At 43.0% G+C, this 18,187-nt stretch overlaps 1 protein-coding gene across 5 annotated transcripts in view; it reads right to left on the bottom strand.

Annotated features, from left to right (window-relative positions):
• The window catches only part of LOC126059664 (WASH complex subunit 2-like), a 79,051-nt gene that overhangs the window by 9,695 nt on the left and 51,169 nt on the right, over nt 1-18,187 (bottom strand). For 4 of the 5 annotated variants that reach the window (XM_049855532.1, XM_049855535.1, XM_049855533.1 and 1 more), the window contains 3 exons: nt 11,313-11,415; nt 6,776-6,931; nt 3,564-3,746 (listed from right to left, as the gene is read on the bottom strand). In XM_049855532.1, coding sequence (XP_049711489.1) covers nt 3,564-3,746; nt 6,776-6,931; nt 11,313-11,415 — 442 coding nt within the window. The remainder of the gene's footprint in view (nt 1-3,563; nt 3,747-6,775; nt 6,932-11,312; nt 11,416-18,187) is intronic. The other variant, XM_049855536.1, reaches the window with a different exon arrangement.

The following is an 18,187-nucleotide window of genomic DNA, read 5'->3' as shown; positions in this document are numbered from 1 at the left end:
GCTGGCCTCCTGTATCCAGTGGATACAGCTCTCAGGCTTTGTCGGGCAGGCAGGCAGTGGAGGGCCTGGGCTGTTCCTGCTCCTCATGTGGTGGGACAGTTGGCAGGGCCGGGGACTGCCTGTATGTAACACGGTGTCCACACAACGTCCAAACGTCTCACGATGTCTTATTTCACAGAACACATTGCGGACATTAAGTGACACAGAACTATATAATCTAGAAAGATCTTCCTTCAGCCTTATAATGTCTGAACCTTCTGTTTAAAAATCAATTAGCTCAATAACGAGAAGCATTTTAGGAGTGAAAGCACACAAAATTAAACAAATTCTATCTCATTCCCAAAGAAGAGTTAACAGCTAGCTTAATCCCAGACACTGTGCCGAGCAGTCAAGTGTGTATTCCTAAGCCAGCAGCATGAGCCCCGGGTCTGCGGGAACCTGGCAGGTGTGGGACAGCAAACCTCCCCCTACGCTCTCCCATCACACAAAGCAAATTATTCATGTTCACTGAACGCAGCTCCCACTTACACAATGGGACTATATTACCGGGATCATAAAAAAAATTCAGAGAACTTTTTTTTTGTTAGAAATCAACAAACACTTTCCTGGGTTTGATATGGAAAAGGGAATGGCCATCTACAAACTGCCACCTATTTGTTGTTTTTTTAAAAATACCTTCATTTAAATAAAATTCACATACCATGAAATTCACCCAAAGTGTATAATTCAGTGATTTTTAGTATATTCAAAGTTTGCAAACATCACCCCAATCAAAGTTTAGAACATTTTTATCACCCTAAAAAGACAACTGAACCCATTAGCAGTCACTCCTCATCTCCCCGCAAACCTAGGCCACCACTAGTCTACCTTCTGTCTCTATAAATTTGCCCGTTCTGGACATTTCACAGATATGGAATGGTACAATATGCGGTCTTTTGTGACTGGCTTCTTTCAATTTGCATGTTTTCAAGGCTCACTCATACTGTAGCACATATCAGTACTTCGTGCCATTTTACTGCCAAATGATATTCCAGTGTATGGATGTACCACGTGTCGTCAATCCATTCATCAGCTGATGGGCTTCTGGCTTGTTTTCACTTTGTGAAATGGGAAATTATTCAAATTATGAATAATGCTGCTGTGAAAATTTGTATACAAGTTTTTGTGTGAACGTATGTTTTCATTTCTCTTGGATACACACCTGGGACTAGAATGGCTAGGTCATGTGGTAACTACTTTACGTTTAACAGTTTGAGGAACCACCAAACTGTTTTCCAAGGTAACTGCACCATTTACATCTTCGACAGCATTTGAATGAGGATTCTATTCCTCCACACCCTCACCAACACCTGCCGTTTTCATTTTTTATTGTATCTACCCAGATGTGTGCAAGTGGCTTCTAAAGGCAGTTTTGATGTGCATTTTCCTACAGACCAATGGCGTGGGGCATCTTCTCATATGCGTATTGGCCATCAGTAGATCTTCTTCAGAAAAATGTCCATTCAGACTCTTGGACCATTTTTAATTGGCATATTTGCCTTTTTATTGTTGAGTTGTAGAAGTTTTTTTTTATATATTCTGGAGCTAAGTCTTTTATCAAATACATGATTTGTAAATATTTTCACCCACTCCTCCACTGTCTTTTCACTTTCATAGTGTCATCTGAAGCACAAAAGTTTTTAATTTTGATGGATTCCAATGTGAGTATTTAGTCTTTCATCTCTTGTGCTTTCAGTGTCCTATTTAAGGCAGCTTTGCCTAATCCAAGGTCTGGAAGATTTAGGCACATATTTTCTTCTATTCTGGTTCTTTACATTTACGTTTATGGCCTACTCGGAGTTTATTCTTGTGTATGGTATGAAGTAGAGGTCCAATTTCATTCGTTTGCATATGGAAACCCAGTTTTTCTAGCACCATTTGCTGAAAACACTATTCTGTCTCCCATTGACCTGTCTTGGCACCCAAACCAATGAACCATAAATGTGAGGGTTTATTTCTGGACTCTGTATCCTATTTCACTGATTTATATATCTACTCTAATCATTTTTAGATTGTTCATTGCTGTTGTACAGACATAGAATTTCATATGTTGATCTTATACCCTACAACCTTGATGAACTTGTTTATTAATGTTCTGAACAATTTTTTTAGTGGATACCTAAGGATTTTCTTTGTCATCTGCAAAACAGTGTTTTATATCTTCCTTTCCAATCTGGATTCCTTTTCTTTTTCTTGCCTAACTGCTCTCCCCAGAAGTGGCAAGAGCAGACATCTCTGTCTTGTTCCTGATCTTAGAGAGTAATAACATCCAGTCTTTAACCATTGAGTATGATGTTGGCGGTGGGTTTTCAAAGATGCCCTTTATTTATCAGGTTGGAAAAAAAAAATTTTTTTTTTTTTTTTATGCCTAGTATGTTGAGTTTTTTGATCATGAAGGGTGTTGAATTCTGTCAAATGCTTTCCTGTGTCTACTGAAAGGACCGTGTGAGTTTTGTCCTTTATTCTATTGATACAATGTATTATATCAATTGATTTTCAGATATTAAATCAACCTTGCATTTTTGGGATAAATCTCACTTATAATGGTGTATAATCCTTTTTATGTTTTGCTGAATTCTGTTTGCTTGTATTTTGTTGAGGACTTCTGTACCTATATTCGTAAGAGATATTTGTCTGTAGTACTTCTGATATCTCTGTCTTGTTTTGATATCAGGATAATACTGGCTTCATACACTATCAACTTTTTTTAATTGTACTTTAGATGAAGGTTTACAGACAAATGAGTTTCTAATTAAACACTTGGTACACATATTGTTTTACGACATTGGTTAACAAACCCATGACATGTCAACACTCTCCCTTCTCAACCTTGGGTTCCCTATTACCAGCTTTCCTGTCCCCTCCTGCCTTCTAGTCCCTGCCCCTGGGTTGGTATGCCCCTTTAGTCTTGTTTTATGGGTGTGTTCAATCTTTGGCTGAAGGGTGAACTTCAAGAGCAACTTCATTATACTGAGGTAAAAGGGTGTCCGGTGGCCCTATCACCTCTTCTTATAAATAAAATTTTATTAGAACACAATGACGCCCTATTATTTTCATATGTTCTGTGGATGCTTTCACGCTACTAATGGAGCAGCACTGGACAGGTGTGAGAGAGACCATATGGCCTGCAAAGCCTCAAGTGTTTACTGTCTGACCCTTTGCAGAAAAAACTGTTGACATGGGATAAAGGTTCCTCTGCAACATCTGTTTCTAAAACTGAACACTAGAAATAGATCTGGCCTTCCTTCTCTTTCTTTTTGCTCATACCCTATAACTGAGCAAGGGGCAAAGGTTTTGTAGGAGGCGCAAAACCCACGGGAAGCAGGCACAATTCTAATCCCCTTGACAGCAATGCCACTTGGGAAAAGGGTCACTGATTTAGATTCCCAAACATCTATACGACTAAAGTGAACCGCAATCTGTACTCTAGACTAAGATTTCTTCAGCAAATGACATGAGAGAACTGACAGCATCATGTAAGATTACTTTATCTTTCTAAAAACCTTTATTTGCTTTTTGCTCACCTTTCCTACTTCTTTCTGTGGAGCTTGGATGCTGCTTTGGTCTCCGGCTTTATCCCCCTCCTCATCAAACAAGCTAAGAACAGTTTTGGTTCTACCCTTGGCTCCTTTCTCCGATGGGGGTGATGAAGAAAATAAATCAGAATGTTTGACTGCTGCCTGAGCAGACGTGGGCAAAGGCCCTTCCTGAAAATCGAAGTAAGGAAAAAACAAATAAGACCTAAAAACACAAATACTACCATGTGGCCTCCTACGCTCCTCAGTGCTTCAGTTAGCAGCCACATCTGCACGACAGCTAATCACACCTATTCCCAGGTCATAAAACAGCGAGGTTAATTCTTGAGTGAATGCTCCAATGGAGAGTCTTACACAGATATTCAATTTTTCCAATCAGTTTTGAGCCATAGGTACCCCCCGTATCGAGTGAAGGGACATTGTAACCCTGATTCACATAGCTGCTCATGAGCTGGAAACAATTTCTGTCACAGAGATAACACAAATGCCAATACCTGAGAGCTGATCATAAATTTCTAATATTTACTTAATACATAAGTCCCAAAGGAAAACCTAATCGGCAAGATCAGACACTCAACTCTTAGGAGGCTTACACTGTACATGTAATTAGAAGGATCTCTAACATAATCCTGGAATGCAGCATTTGTTCATTAAACAGCTGATCTACTAGCTCATTTCAGCTAATATACCACTGACCCTAAGAGGTACCATTAATGTAGCACCAAGAAAGAAAAACAGCTCCCATTTAAACCATAACATGCCACCAATTTGACATACATCCCAATTTCAGAGTGGCTAAATGGTGAAACAAAACACTTCTTAGAAGGAGTATGTTATTATACATTTTTTTTTACTGTGTATAAGGCAATGTGCTAAATGTCACAGATATAATGGTGATCAAGACAGACCTAGTGCCAACTCTCCAGGAGCTCACACTCGGCAGGGGAGAGGACTACAACAAGCAACTACAGCCAAGTGGGGAACAGGCTATGATGGGGTAAGTGAGGTGCTGCAGGAACATAAAAAGAGGTATATATATACTGCAACTGCAGGGAAGAGAACATTACACAATGACCCAGCTACAAAGAAAATGCATAATCACTACAGCTTTAAGGAGGTTCAACAGCAAAAGTAAAAGCAGCACTCTTGATACAGGCTCTAAGAGCAAGATTAACCTCAGTAGGTGGACAGAGCGCAGTACACAGGGTACAAGAAACGTCACGGGGAGAAGTGAACCCAGACGGAAGGCAATCGTGGGTACCAGATCCCCACACACGGCCAGCAGCGCCAGCCACTGGGCTCCTGCAGGAGATGAGAAGGCTAAGAAGAAAACCAAATTTCACTTATTCTGTAATTCCCAGCGTGGTGAAACGAATTCCTTTATGTGGCTTTTTGCTTTGGTTCTCTGGAAAAACAGGTTGAGGGATTTTTCCCCTAATCCCTGAGGAGTTACCTTTGCCCTAATTTGCTACCCCAGAGGATTTGTTACATTTCCGGGGTAAACTGTAAACAACGTGATTTGATACTTTTTCTCTGATTTGGGCTGCAGCTTACCCTGTGATTGGTATGCACCTAGCAGGGATTGGTCAATACACCATGCAAATAAAGTGACAATAGCTTACTATGCAAATGAAGTGTCTGTGGCCTACCAAGAGGGGACTGGTCAGTTTGTGGCCCCCCGGTGGGAGGGGCCATGCCTTGAAATTGACCACAAGTTTGTGTATATAAGCAGGCAGCCCCACAGAGGTTTTAGAGACAGAAAGAAGCAGAAGGAAGGAGAAGGATGAATCAGAGAGAGAGGAGGCAAAGAACCTCCTAAAAGAGCTATGACACAAGTCAAGGCTATAACACTGAAGACAGCAAGCAGTCCAGAAGGGAACCAGTGCCAGCGTCAGTGGCAACAGGCCCAGAAGGGGCCCAGCAGCAAAGTCGGTGGTGACAAATAGCAGGGCCAAAACAAGTGTATCCTCAGGGGGCTGAGAAGAGCCTGTCCTCAGGGGGCGGGGAGGAGCCTGTCCTGAGCGAGCCGAGGGGAGCCTGTCCTGAGCGAGCCGAAAGGAGACCTGTCCTCAGGGGGCCGAGAAGAGCCTGTCCCCAGGGGGCCGAGAAGAGCCTGTCCCCAGGGGGCTGAGAAGAGCCTGTCCTCAAGGGACCAGGAGGAACCTGTCCCCAGGAGGCTTGGAGGAGCCTGTCCCGAGGGAGCCAAGGGGAGCCTGTCCTCAGGGGGCCGAGAGGAGCCTGTCCTGAGGGGGCTGAGAGGAGGCTGTTCTGAGTGGGTTGAAAGGAGGCCTATACAGTCAAGGGGAGCTGAGAGCTGTCCTGCACTGAAAGAGGGAGGCTTTGCCTTCCTGCTTCCTGACCCTGATCCTGATCCTGAGTTGTAGCCTGTTGATCCTCATCCCACATTGTAGCCTGTTACCACCTCAACAAACCACTTAACTGTAAGTATGGTCTGTGAGTTTTATGAGGCCATTTCAACAGATTACTAAACCCAGAAGAGAAGCAGAAAGTGCTGTGGGTGGGACGACTGGTGTCAGAATTGGTAAAACAGTGGACGGTGAAGGTATGTCTGACCTCCACCTCACAGGGATGAGCCTTGGACTGGTCTTGATTCCCATTATCCCCCCTGAAGGCAGGACAGGTTCTGATGCTGATACTACAAACATGCCGTTTTTACACATAGTAAATATAAAAGAATGGTCAACTAAAATCCTCTTATAACTGGATCATTCATTTTAACTCAAGTACAGGTACTGACTAGAAGGGAACCAAGGATAGCAGAAAAGCCACAGAGAAAAGAACAAGCTGGAAATGGCAAACACACAGACAGAAAGCCAAAATAAAAACAAAGATGTGGAGAGAAAAAGGCAAAATGAACATCCATACAATATGACAATAATGTAAAAAGGCAAAACATACATCCACACAGTATGAGACTAACGTAAAAAGGGAAAATGTGCATTGCTCTGCATGCATGTATGCCTAGAAGACCACTAAAAACAAAGGGCACATGTTAAAGGTTTCCCTGAATGGTGGGACCATAAGCTTTCTTCTTCATATTTTTCAGTGTTTTCAAAATGTTCTACAAACCAACTCTTTATTTTCTGTAGTGGAAAATCTTAAAGCTTTTTTGTTTGCTTGTTTTAAAACATGACATGAGAACCACACACATTAGAGCACACAGAAGGAACAGAGTTCACCTTTCCCGACTCCGCAGTGGCATCATCTACCCCAACATCTGACGACCCCATGGCACCACCAACATTCTCATCCATAGGCTTCACTCCAAGTGGTGCCTCCCTCTCTTCTTCATCGCTGAACAGCAAAGGTCGTTCCTGAGCAACTGTCTCTTTTTTCTACCAAGAGAAAAAGAGTAAATGACACCCTGAAAAACAAAAAGTTATGCCTGACTGGAAGGGCAACGTACAGACCAAGTCAAAACCACAACCCTCCTTACGACGCTGGCTGACATGGTGGTGGGATAGAGAGATGATGATGGTGAAGCTGGCACAAAAATCAGACACAACAAATACTACAACCCTGCACCTGCAAGATGGCACGTTACCGCTTCTGCCACCATCTTCTGCAGTCTCCTCTCCTCTGTCACGTCCGTTGGTTCTGCCCTAGCTTAAGTCCTTGCTCTGCACACAATTACTCACCATTCCTTTCTGCCTCCTTCCCCTGAAATTTTAACTACACCCGTCACACTTGGCCAGAGCCGTCCTGCTAAAATAAACATCCACCAGATCACTTCATCCCAATCCCAAACCTGCACTGTTTGCATTAAGCAGATACTAAACATGACAACACTCACCACATCCTTCTCTCCACCTGCACTACCACTATCACTCCTACACCACAGCCGCTCCCAGGCCCCTCAGGCAGAGATTAGGAAACTGAGGGGCTCAGTTTATCGACCTCCCTGGGCCAAGTGATCAGCGAGTTCTTGAGAAAAAACTACCATACTAACTGGAATAGATGATGTTAGGAAGCAGGCTTTTAAACAATGTCTAAGGCATCACTTAAGGCAAATTTAGGAAACCATAAGGACAACACTACCTATGGTACAGAAAAAAAGTTACGAATAAAGTTAAAAAGAATGGAATAAAGGAACTTATAGGTATTGTTAGGAACAGGTCCTTAAAATGCAAGATCATTTGAACTTGAAATAAAAAACTGAAAGCTTGCAAATAAATTTCAGAAAAAAATCTGGTAACAATGAAGTGATTAAAATGAAACAAAATTGTGGAATGTGCTGAGTTCACTGAAAACTATTTATGTTAGGTTCAAGTTAACTGGAATAAAGAAGATACTGCGTACAGGGGAACACATTCTCCCTTCACAGAACTATGGTTCTTAAACCTAGGAAAATGCCACCCGAACTACTGGTTTTACATCCTCCTAAAGAAAAGCTGACTCCTCATCTTCATCATAAAATTAATGTCCTTAATAGGCTTCTATGAGTCCAGTTTTAACTAAATATAAAATATTCTAGGGTCACTAACCTATGGAAGCAGCAGTTAAGAAATCAAACGATGCATTGCATTGGACAAATCTGCCGCAAAAGACCTCTTTAAAGTGTTGGAAAGCAAAAATGTCACCTTGAAGACTAAGGTGTGGCTGACCCAAACCATGGTATTTACAATCACCTCATATGCATGAGAAAGCTGGACAATGAATAACGAAGGCCGAAGAATTGATGCCTTTGAATTATGCTGTTGGCAGAGAATACTGAACATACCATGGACTACCACAAAAATGAAAAAATCTGTTTTGGAAGAAGTACGGCTAGAATGCCCAAGCAAGAATGGTGAGACTGTCTCACATACTTTGGGCATGTTATCAGGAGGGACCAGTCCCTGGAGAAGGACATCACGCTTGTTAAAGCAGAGGGTCAGCGCAAAAGAAGACGACTTTCAATGAGGTGGACTGACAAGGTGGCAGCAATAATGGGCAGAAACAAAGCAACGATTGTGAGGGTGGTGCAGTGTTTCTTTGTGTTATATGTAGGGTTGCTAGGAGTCAGAAATGACACAACGGCACCTAACAACAACAACAACCAGGTCACTAACCAGAAAACACCTTTTTTATACCGTCGTCTGACGGTGGCTGTGTCTCACGGACGGGAAACTCACGTGTGCAGGCTGCTGAGACACTCAGATGCACGTCCTGGCCTTTGGTTTAACCGTCCAAATTACCACGGGTTGACTGAAGTTTTACGTTTCTAAAGCCTTTAAAATTAAATTATTTATTTATCCAGTGCAGAAGTTGAATTTGTAATTTAGAAAGAAAACAAAATCGTGTCATCTCTTTTAACCATGGAGCATGTCCAGATGAGTCCAGGGAAGGATTATGAGCATCTCAGGAGCCCACAGTCCCAGAAAGGCCACACGCTCTCCCAACGCTAAAAGCTTCTAGTGCGAGCTATGAAATGCACATACGAAAACACGGCGAGGAAAAGTGTTAATTCATTAACGGGTAGCTGGCCTGGGAAGATTTCATAGGATGGATTAACACCTATACTAAGTCTGAAAATACAAGGATGTTTTCAGACAAAACAGACAACGACCTCCTTCAGAAGTATTCTTGGGCAGGACGAGGTACCTGTATCTCAAGTGCACAGAGCAAGCAAGGCTGGAAAGCTGGGATGTGTTGGGAACAAGATTACAGGTGGCACTGCAAGCTTAACTATGGCATTTTAACAAGGGGATGAAAGAACCAGACCTGTCTTTAAGAGAACTAAGGCAACAGCAAGTAGACCAGGCTGCAGAGAAAGAGCACTCACGGAGAAGTCAGACAAGACTTATCTTGGTAGTCACGACTAAAGATGATGAGAGAGTAGGTATGGGAAGAAACACCTCTTAACATAACACTGGCAGGAATGGTGACTGGTCATCACAGGACTCACATGCCCCAGCACAGGTCTACTAGAGAATACCACACAGCAGTGAAAACGAACTAGACAGAGGTAATCCAAGTAAAAACCTGCTGTAGTACAAGAAAAATACGTGAAAATGTATAGACGATCTCATTTTAATAAAAAACCAACACAAATACATGTGAATCCCTAGAAACAGGCGTGAAATGGCAGGCAACACATTGTTACCAATGATTACCTTTAGGGAGGGGTGTGGAATGGGGTCTTTTACTCCATATATATTTTTTAAAAATCTTTCTTAAGAACATGTTCATTTGTAACTGTGTAATTAACAACAAACTTTAAACAAAAACTATTTAGGAGGTACAGAAGAATCAAGCACCAGCCTCTAGAGAACGGGAAGTTCCAGGCCCCTCTACTCCCGCATCCCACTTTCACTGCACCCCGCAGGACCAGGAATTCCTAGGGCTATGCAGGTGTCAGGTCCTTCATCGTCAGGGTCACCATGGTGGGAGAGACAAGATTTTCTTCTGTCCTTCTGGACTCTATGGCTGTTCGCACATGCGGAAAGGCCCAGGGCTCATTCCTCCATCCCTGTCTTGCACATCTTTCTTCTTTTAACATATGCTATTACACTGGAGTGGTTTGAGGCTGGAGTTGAAAGCAGTCCAAGCAGGCTTTGTAGTCTGCTCTGATTCTGGGCCTTTCAGGCTAACCCAGCGTTGGTAATGGAGGTCTCCATAGCATTTAGGAGCCCGCATGCCATAGTGGTTAAGGGCTGGGCTGCTAACCAAAAGGTCAGCAGTTCCACTAGACCAGCCGCTCCTTGGAAACCCTATGTGACAGTTCTACTCTGTCCTATAGGGTTGCTACGAGTTGGAATCAACTCAAAGGCATCTAACAACAACATAGGGTTTAACGTATGGAATTCTCAATATCCCTTTAAGGCTGGTAGCAATCGCCAGTTGGCAATAAAATATTCCCTGGCTTCACTTTGATCCACATGCATATATTCACATATGCCCACCTACACAGGGAATGTGTTCGGGAGGGATGAGTGACGGGCCACAGACACAATTCCAGCATGCCTAGGTTCACCGGACAAATGCTATAATGCCAATCTACTTTCATCCTTTAACAGCCTTTTTGATATAACTAACGTCAAGGATGGGAGCCCCTGGGTGGTGCAAACAGCTAACCCACTCAACTGCTAACTGACAGACTGAAGGTTCAAGTCCGTCCAAAGGTGCCACTTCCAAAATATCAGCCACTGAAACCCCACGGAGCACATTCGAATCTGACACACACAGGGTCACCACGATTTCGAGCTGACACAACAGCCACTGTTTCTTTTTAACGTGGAGGATAACTGAATTTTTTAGTTCAGGTGATCTGTGGTAGCGACGTCATTCAAACATAATCACCAGAAGGGTACTTAGGCTATGGAGCCATTGAATGCCTATTTATATGAGCCAGGGACAAAGCACCAGTGTTTGAAACACGAACCAAAAAGGTGTAATTTGTGCCTTAGCTGGCTTAGTGTAATGCCAGAAGAATGGACAAACAAACAGGGGCTTAGCCTGGAAATTCCCCTCTGAGAACCGGGGCAGTACCTTCCCCCAAGACTCCAGTTTCTCGCCCCTCCCCTTGGCACTAAGTGGCTCTACAGCACAGAGAAACCCTTCCTCGAGGCTTCACTTCGTCTGTGAAACACCGTCACCAGACCTCTTTCTAAACTAGGCAGGTGAGTTTTCCCATAAAGACTCAGCCTACAAAGTCAAGTCTAAAGACCTGATTCAGAGTAGTGGCACCATTCATGTAACCAGGGGTACCTTGAGGATCTCAGAGGTGAAGAATACCTTTGCTGAAGGAGGGACGGATGTGGGAGGAGAGGTCAGCAGAGAGCCTCCACTATCAGCATCGTCTTCAAAGAGGAGCGACACTCTCTGGGTCTTCTTTTGGCTACAAAACAAAAGGTAAGATTAAACACAAATCTGAGAAGAGGCAGGGCCAAGACAGCTGAATACCCAGATGCTTCTAGCACTCCCTCTTAAAAGAAAGACCCAAAAAAACAAATGAAACAATTACATTTATTACAAGTTAGGAGTCCTGAACATCAGTGGCAAAGTCAGAAAATGGACTGGGTGGCAAGGGGTGGCAGAGACGGTTCAGAAGCAGACAGAAGCTGCCAGACCTGAATCACCAGAAGCCCTCAGGCATCATTCCTGAGAGCGGTGGCAGCAGCTGGCGGTAGTGTTCCGCCACAGTTTCCTAAGGAAGGAGCAGCCAGCCACACACTCTACTCACACATCCGGAACCAGAGAAGAACGGCATTCTCGGCAAAAGCTAAGATTTTCCATATATTTTGCCACGCCCCCAGCCCCCAAGCCAGCTTCAGAGGCTGTTGATTTCCCTGGGCCTGAGATAGGCCCTGCTTAGCTCCTGAACCCATTCTTCCAGCCTTGGAGAAGGAATAAATTCGCAAATGGGGGGAAAGATAATTTGCGAGCTCCACTAACCTAGGGAGCTCCGGAGAGAAACGGCTCCTACCCAGGCCTAAACGATCCGTGGACTTTGAATACCGTTCCCCTCTGCATGGACCTCTATGGGCCTATTTCATGAGACTAGGCCTTTGTTGGCAGACTGCAACTGTCTCAGCTGTGCGATGGAAAGGTAGGAGTTTGATGATTGACACCACTTTGTCTATTAAACAGGGTCCTCACCTACCCACATCAGGGGCCTAAGGACTGGTGGCTCCACTCAGGTCACCCACCCACCCATGACAGGGGTCCAAGGTTAACTAGTCCCTCCTAGTCCTTACAACCAAAAGCACTGGGTGCCCGATGTGTGTCTGTAGAACCCACCCACCTGTACACTCTAGGGAAGAGGGACACGTTTTCCTGAGTCACCTGGGGGACAGTTGTCAGGCCACTGCCTTGGTGAAAGTGTGACCCCGAGCTGAAATCAGATACCGGTACCCACACTAATCAACCCTGCCCCTCTAAGACTACAGAACAGACCCAATACCACATACTTGATGACCAGCTACCTGGACACCTGAGATGAATCCATACAAGAAAACTGAATGGACTCCTAAGAATGATATACCTGGTAACAGCTCTAGCCACCTGGTGACAGGAAGTCAGAGCTTCAAAGGCAAAACTAATCAACCTAGCTCACTCAAGCAACCCATCTGGCCATATCAAAACAAAACGAAGAATCAAGGGATCTTCTAGATGAAAGTGCATTCCTGGAATTACCAGATGCAAAATACAAAAGATTAATATACAGAACTATTCAAGACATCAAGAACAAGATCAGGCAATACATAGAACAAGCCAAGGAACACACAGATAAAACAGCTGAAGAAATTAAAAAGGTTATTCAAGACCATAACGAAAAATTTAATAAGATCCAAGAATCCACAGACATAGAGCAATCAGAAATTCAGAAGATTAACAATAAAATTACAGAATTACAAAACTCAACAGAAGGTCAAAGGGGCAGAACTGAGCAAGTGGAATGCAGAACTGGTAAGCCTGAAGATAAAGCACTTGGCACCAATATATCTGAAGAAAAATCAGATAAAAGAATTTTAAAAAATGAAGAAACCTCAAGAATCACGTGGGACTCTATCAACAGAAATAACCTACAAGTGACTGAAGTACCAAAACAGGGAGAGAGAACAGGAAATTCAGGGAGAACTGTTGAAGATTTGTTGGCAGAAAACTTTCCTGATATCGTGAAAGACGAGAAGATCCCTATCCAAGATTCTCATTGAACTCCACATAAGGTAGATTTTAAAAGAAACTCACCAAGGCATATTATAATCAAATTTGCCAAAACCAAAGATAAAGAGAATTTTAAGAGCACCTAGGGATAAAAGAAAAGTTATCTACAAAGAAGAGTAGATAATAAGCTCGGACTACTCGGCAGAAACTATGCAGAAAAAACGCAATGGAAGACTTATATGAAGCACTGAAGGAAAAAAATTGCCAGACAAGAACCATACATCCAGAAAAACTGTTATCTCAAATATGAAGGTGAAAGTACAACATTTCCACATAAACAAGAGTTTTAGAGAATTCTTATAAGCCAAACCAAAACTACAAGAAATACTAAAGGGAGTTCTTTGGTTAGAAAACCAGTAACATCAAGTATCAACGCAAGACTAGAACACTCAACAGAGCAATCAAAAGTTAACCCAGATAGGGAAATCACAAAAATAAATCAAGATAAAAAAAACACTTACAACAGGGCAATAGTGACACTATTATGTAAAAGAAGACAACATTAAAACAATAAAGAGGAACTAAGAAATGTAGGCATAGATCTTTCAAAGAGAGAAGCAGCAGCTGGCTTGGGGGATGGGGGCATGGTAAAATATACAGAAAAACTTGGCTCTTGCCAAGAACGCCGTTCTTCTCTGGTTCGGATGTGTGAGTACAGTATGTGGCTGGCTGCTTCTCCTGAGGAAACTGTGGCTGAACACTACCACCAGCTGCTGCCACTGCTCCCAGGAATGATGCCTGAGGGCTTCCGGTGATTCAGGTCCGGCAGCTCCTGTCTGCTTCTGAACCGTCTCTGCCACCCCTTGCCACCCAGTCTATTTTCTGACTTTACCGTTGATGTTCAGGACTCCTAACCTGTCATAAATACAATTATTTCATTTGTTTTTTCAGGTCTAAACAGTATACAAAACATTACTAACAACGCAGAAGAGAAACTAGACATTTCAGAGCTCCTAAAAATAGAACAACTACGCTCATCCAAACACTTCATCAAAGGAGTAAAAAGATTACCTACAGACTGGGAAAAAGTTTTTAGCTGCGGCATTTCTGATCAGCGCCTGATGTCTAAAATCTACATATTGCAAAAACTCAACTACAAAAAGACAACCCAATTCAAAAATGGGCAAAAGATATGAACAGGCACTTCACTAAAGAAGACATTCAAGAGGCGAACAGATACATGAGGAAATGCTCAAGATCATCAGCCACTAGAGAAACGCAAATCAAAACTACAATGAGATTCCACGTCACCCCAACAAGGATGTCATTAATCCAAAAAAACACAAAATAATAAACACTGGAGAGGTTGTGGAGACTGGAACACTTATACATGGCCGGTGGGAATGTACACTGGTACAACCACTTTGAAATTGATTTGGTACTTCCTTAAAAAGCTAGAAATACAACTACCATACAATCCAGCCTTTGCTCTCCTTGGAATATATCCTAGAAAAATAAGAGCCTTTACACAAACAGACGTATGCACACCCAAGTTCACTGCAGCACTGTTTACAACAGCAAAAAATCGAAGCAACCAAGGTGCCCATCAATGCATGAATGGATAAACAAATTACGGTATATTCACACAATGGAATACCACACACTGATGAAGAACAATGACGAATCCATGAAACATTTCATAACATGGAGGAATCTGGAAGGCATTATGCTGGGTGAAATTAGTTGCAAAAGGACAAATACTGTATAAGGCCACTATTTTAAGAACTCTAGAAATATTTTAAACAGAGAAGAAAATAGTCTTTGATGGTTGTGGGGCGGGGAGGAAGGGAGAACGGTTTTCACTAATTAGATAGTAGATAAGAACTATTTTAAGTGAAGGGAGAGACGACACATAATACAGGAGAGGTCAGAACAACTGGACTAAACCAAAAGCAAAGAAGTTTCCTGAATAAACTGAATGCTCCGAAGACCAGCATAGCAGGGGCGGGGGTTTGGAGACCATGGTTTTGGGGGACATCTAAGTCAATTGGCATAATAAAATCTATTAAGAAAACATTCTGCATCCCACTTTGGAGAGTGGCGTCTGGGGTCTTAAACACTAGCAAGCGACCTCATTTAAGATGCATCAATGGGTCTCAACCCACCTGGAGCAAAGGACAATGAAGAACACCAAAGACACAAGGTAATTATGAGCCCAGAAGACAGAAAGGGCCACATAAACCAGAGACTACATTAGCCTGAGACCAGAAGAACTAGATGGTGCCTGGCTACAACCGATGACTACTCTGACAGGGAACACAACAGAGAACCCCTGAGGGAGCAGGAGAGCAGTGGGATAAATGCAGATCCCAAAATCACGAAAAAAGACCAGACTTAATGGTCTGACTAAGACTAGAAGGTTCCCTGTGGTCATGGTCCCCAGACCTTCTGTTAGCCCAAGAAAGGAACCATTCCCAAAGCCAATTCTTCAGACAGGGATTGGACTGGACAATGGGATAGAAAATGATACTGGTGAAGAACGAGCTCCTTGGATCAAGTAGACACATGAGACTATGTGGGCAGCTCCTGTCTGGAGGGGACATGGGAGGACAGAGGGGGTCAAAAGCTGGCCAAATGGAAACAAAGAGAGAGAGTGGAGGGAAGGAGCATGCTGTCTCATTAGGGGGAGAGCAATTAAGAGTATATAGCAAGGTGTATATAAATTTTTGTATGAGAGACTGACTTGATTGGTAAACTTTCACTTAAAGCACGATAAAGTTTTTTTTTAAAAGATGACAAATCTGATTTAAAAAAAATATTATATTCCTTCTAGCTCATACTTACAGAAAACCCCCTACTGCCGAAACACCCGAGTCGTCTCTTGAATTTACAGTGAAAATGAACAGGAAAAGCCTTTGAAGTGTGAAATTTGTTTCTAGTGGGTGAAATTTGTTTCTAGTGGACCGGCAGCCTCTGTCCTTCGCTTGTTCTTACGCAGAGGAGTACAGCGTCCTCCTAATCTTGCCCTCTTGCAGTTACTGTTAATCCAGTGTAGGCACGCTGCCTGTTAGCTTTGCCAAAGGCACAGAAAACTCTCAGTGTCCGCAAGCTTAGATTTCTCTCTCCCCATCTCCTCCGGCAGAAGAACCAGAGAAAGGTGCCTGTTCCCAGACTGGTGAGGTAGGCAGCTGTCAACAGACATCCCAGGTCCAGGTTCAGCTCTGGCTGAGAGCCTGTGGCCCAGCACCTCCTTGGCCACTTTATCCTGTTTTTCTAAGCACCTCTTTCTTCCGTTCCCTGCCTGAATGAGAGCAGGTTTACCCTTCTCCTCAGTCCCTAGACCCACTGCTATCATACCCTCTCTAAGGACTTGGGAACCTCAGAGCTAATTTTCATTTATCTCATCAATATTCTCCAACTATAACACCAAACCAAACCCGTGGCCATCAAGTTGATTCTGACTCACAGTGACTCTATAGAACAGAGTAGAACTGCCCCATAGGGCTTTCAAGGAGCAGCTGGTGGATTCAAAATGCAGACCTTTTGGTTAGCAGCCGAGCTCTGCACCACAATACCACCAGGGCTCCTCTCCAACTATAACCACAACCTAAATCTAGCCACAGCCCCCTCACTACCTTCCTCGGGTTTGTCTTCACCTTCCTCCTCACCTAGATTTCTGCCCTGGTGGTCAACAACTGTTTGCCAAAACAAATACTGATCAGGGCCCTTTAGAGAACAGAAATGAAAAAACACTGGACTAGAAAGTGTTGTAATTACTGAGCGTCAAGTTCTATTTTTTCAGTACACAAGGAGGAATCATCTAGGAGTCCCTGGGTGAGGCAAATGGTTAAGTGCTTGGCTACCAACCCAAAGGCTGGCAGTTAGACAAATAACCCAACTAAAAAATGGGCAAAGGATATGAACAGGCACTTTACCAGAAAAGACATTCAGGCTAACAGATACATGAGGAAGTGCTCACAATCATTAACCATTAGAGAAATGCAAATCGAAACTACAGTGAGATTTCATTTCATCCCAACAAGACCGGCATTAATCCAAAAAGCACAAATAATAAACATTGGAGAGGTTGTGGAGAGATTGGAAACTCATACACTGCTCGTGGGAATGTAAAATGGTACGACCACTTTGGAAATCGATTTGGCACTTCCTTAAAAAGCTAGAAATAGAACTACCATATGACCCAGCAATTCCACTCCTTGAAATACTCTAACGAAGTAAGAGCCTTCACACGAACAGATATATGCACATGCATGCTCACTGCAGCACCGCTTACAATAGCAAAAAGATGGAAGCAACCAAGGTACCCATTAATGGACGAATGGATAAATAAATTATGGTATATTCACACAACAATGAATCTGTGAGACATTTCATACCATGGAAGAATCTGGAAGACATTATGCTGAAATTAGTTGCAAAAGGACAAATATTGTATGAGACCACTATTAGAACTCAAAAAATAGTTTAAACAGAGATGAAAATATTGTTTGATGGTTACGAGAGTGGGGAGGGAAGGAGGGAAAGGGGTATTCAGTAATTAGATAGTACACAAGAACTAATTTGGGTGAAGGGAAAGACACACAATACAGGAGAGGTCAGCAAAACTGGACTAAACCCAAAAGCAAAGAAGTTTCCTGAATAAACTAAAAGCTTCAAAGGCTACCCTAGGAGAGGTGGGGGTTTGGGGACCATGGTCAATTGCCATAATAAAATCTAGTAAGAAAACATTCTGCATCCCACTTTGGAGAGCGCCGTCTGGGGTCTTAAACACTGGCAAGTGGCTATCTAAGATGCATCAATTGGCTTCAACCTACCTGGAGAATAAAGAGCATCAAAGACACAAGGAAAATACTAGCCCAAGAGACAGAAAGGGCCACATAAATCAGAGACTACATCAGCCTGAGACCAGAAGAACTAGATGATGCCCAGCTACAACCGATCACTGCCCTGACAAGGAATACAACAGAGAATCCCTGATGGAG

This window comes from Elephas maximus, chromosome 16 (genome assembly GCF_024166365.1).
Source record: "Elephas maximus indicus isolate mEleMax1 chromosome 16, mEleMax1 primary haplotype, whole genome shotgun sequence".
In the NCBI taxonomy this organism is placed as follows: Eukaryota; Metazoa; Chordata; class Mammalia; order Proboscidea; family Elephantidae; genus Elephas; species Elephas maximus.
This window is presented reverse-complemented; position numbering and strand designations above follow the sequence as displayed.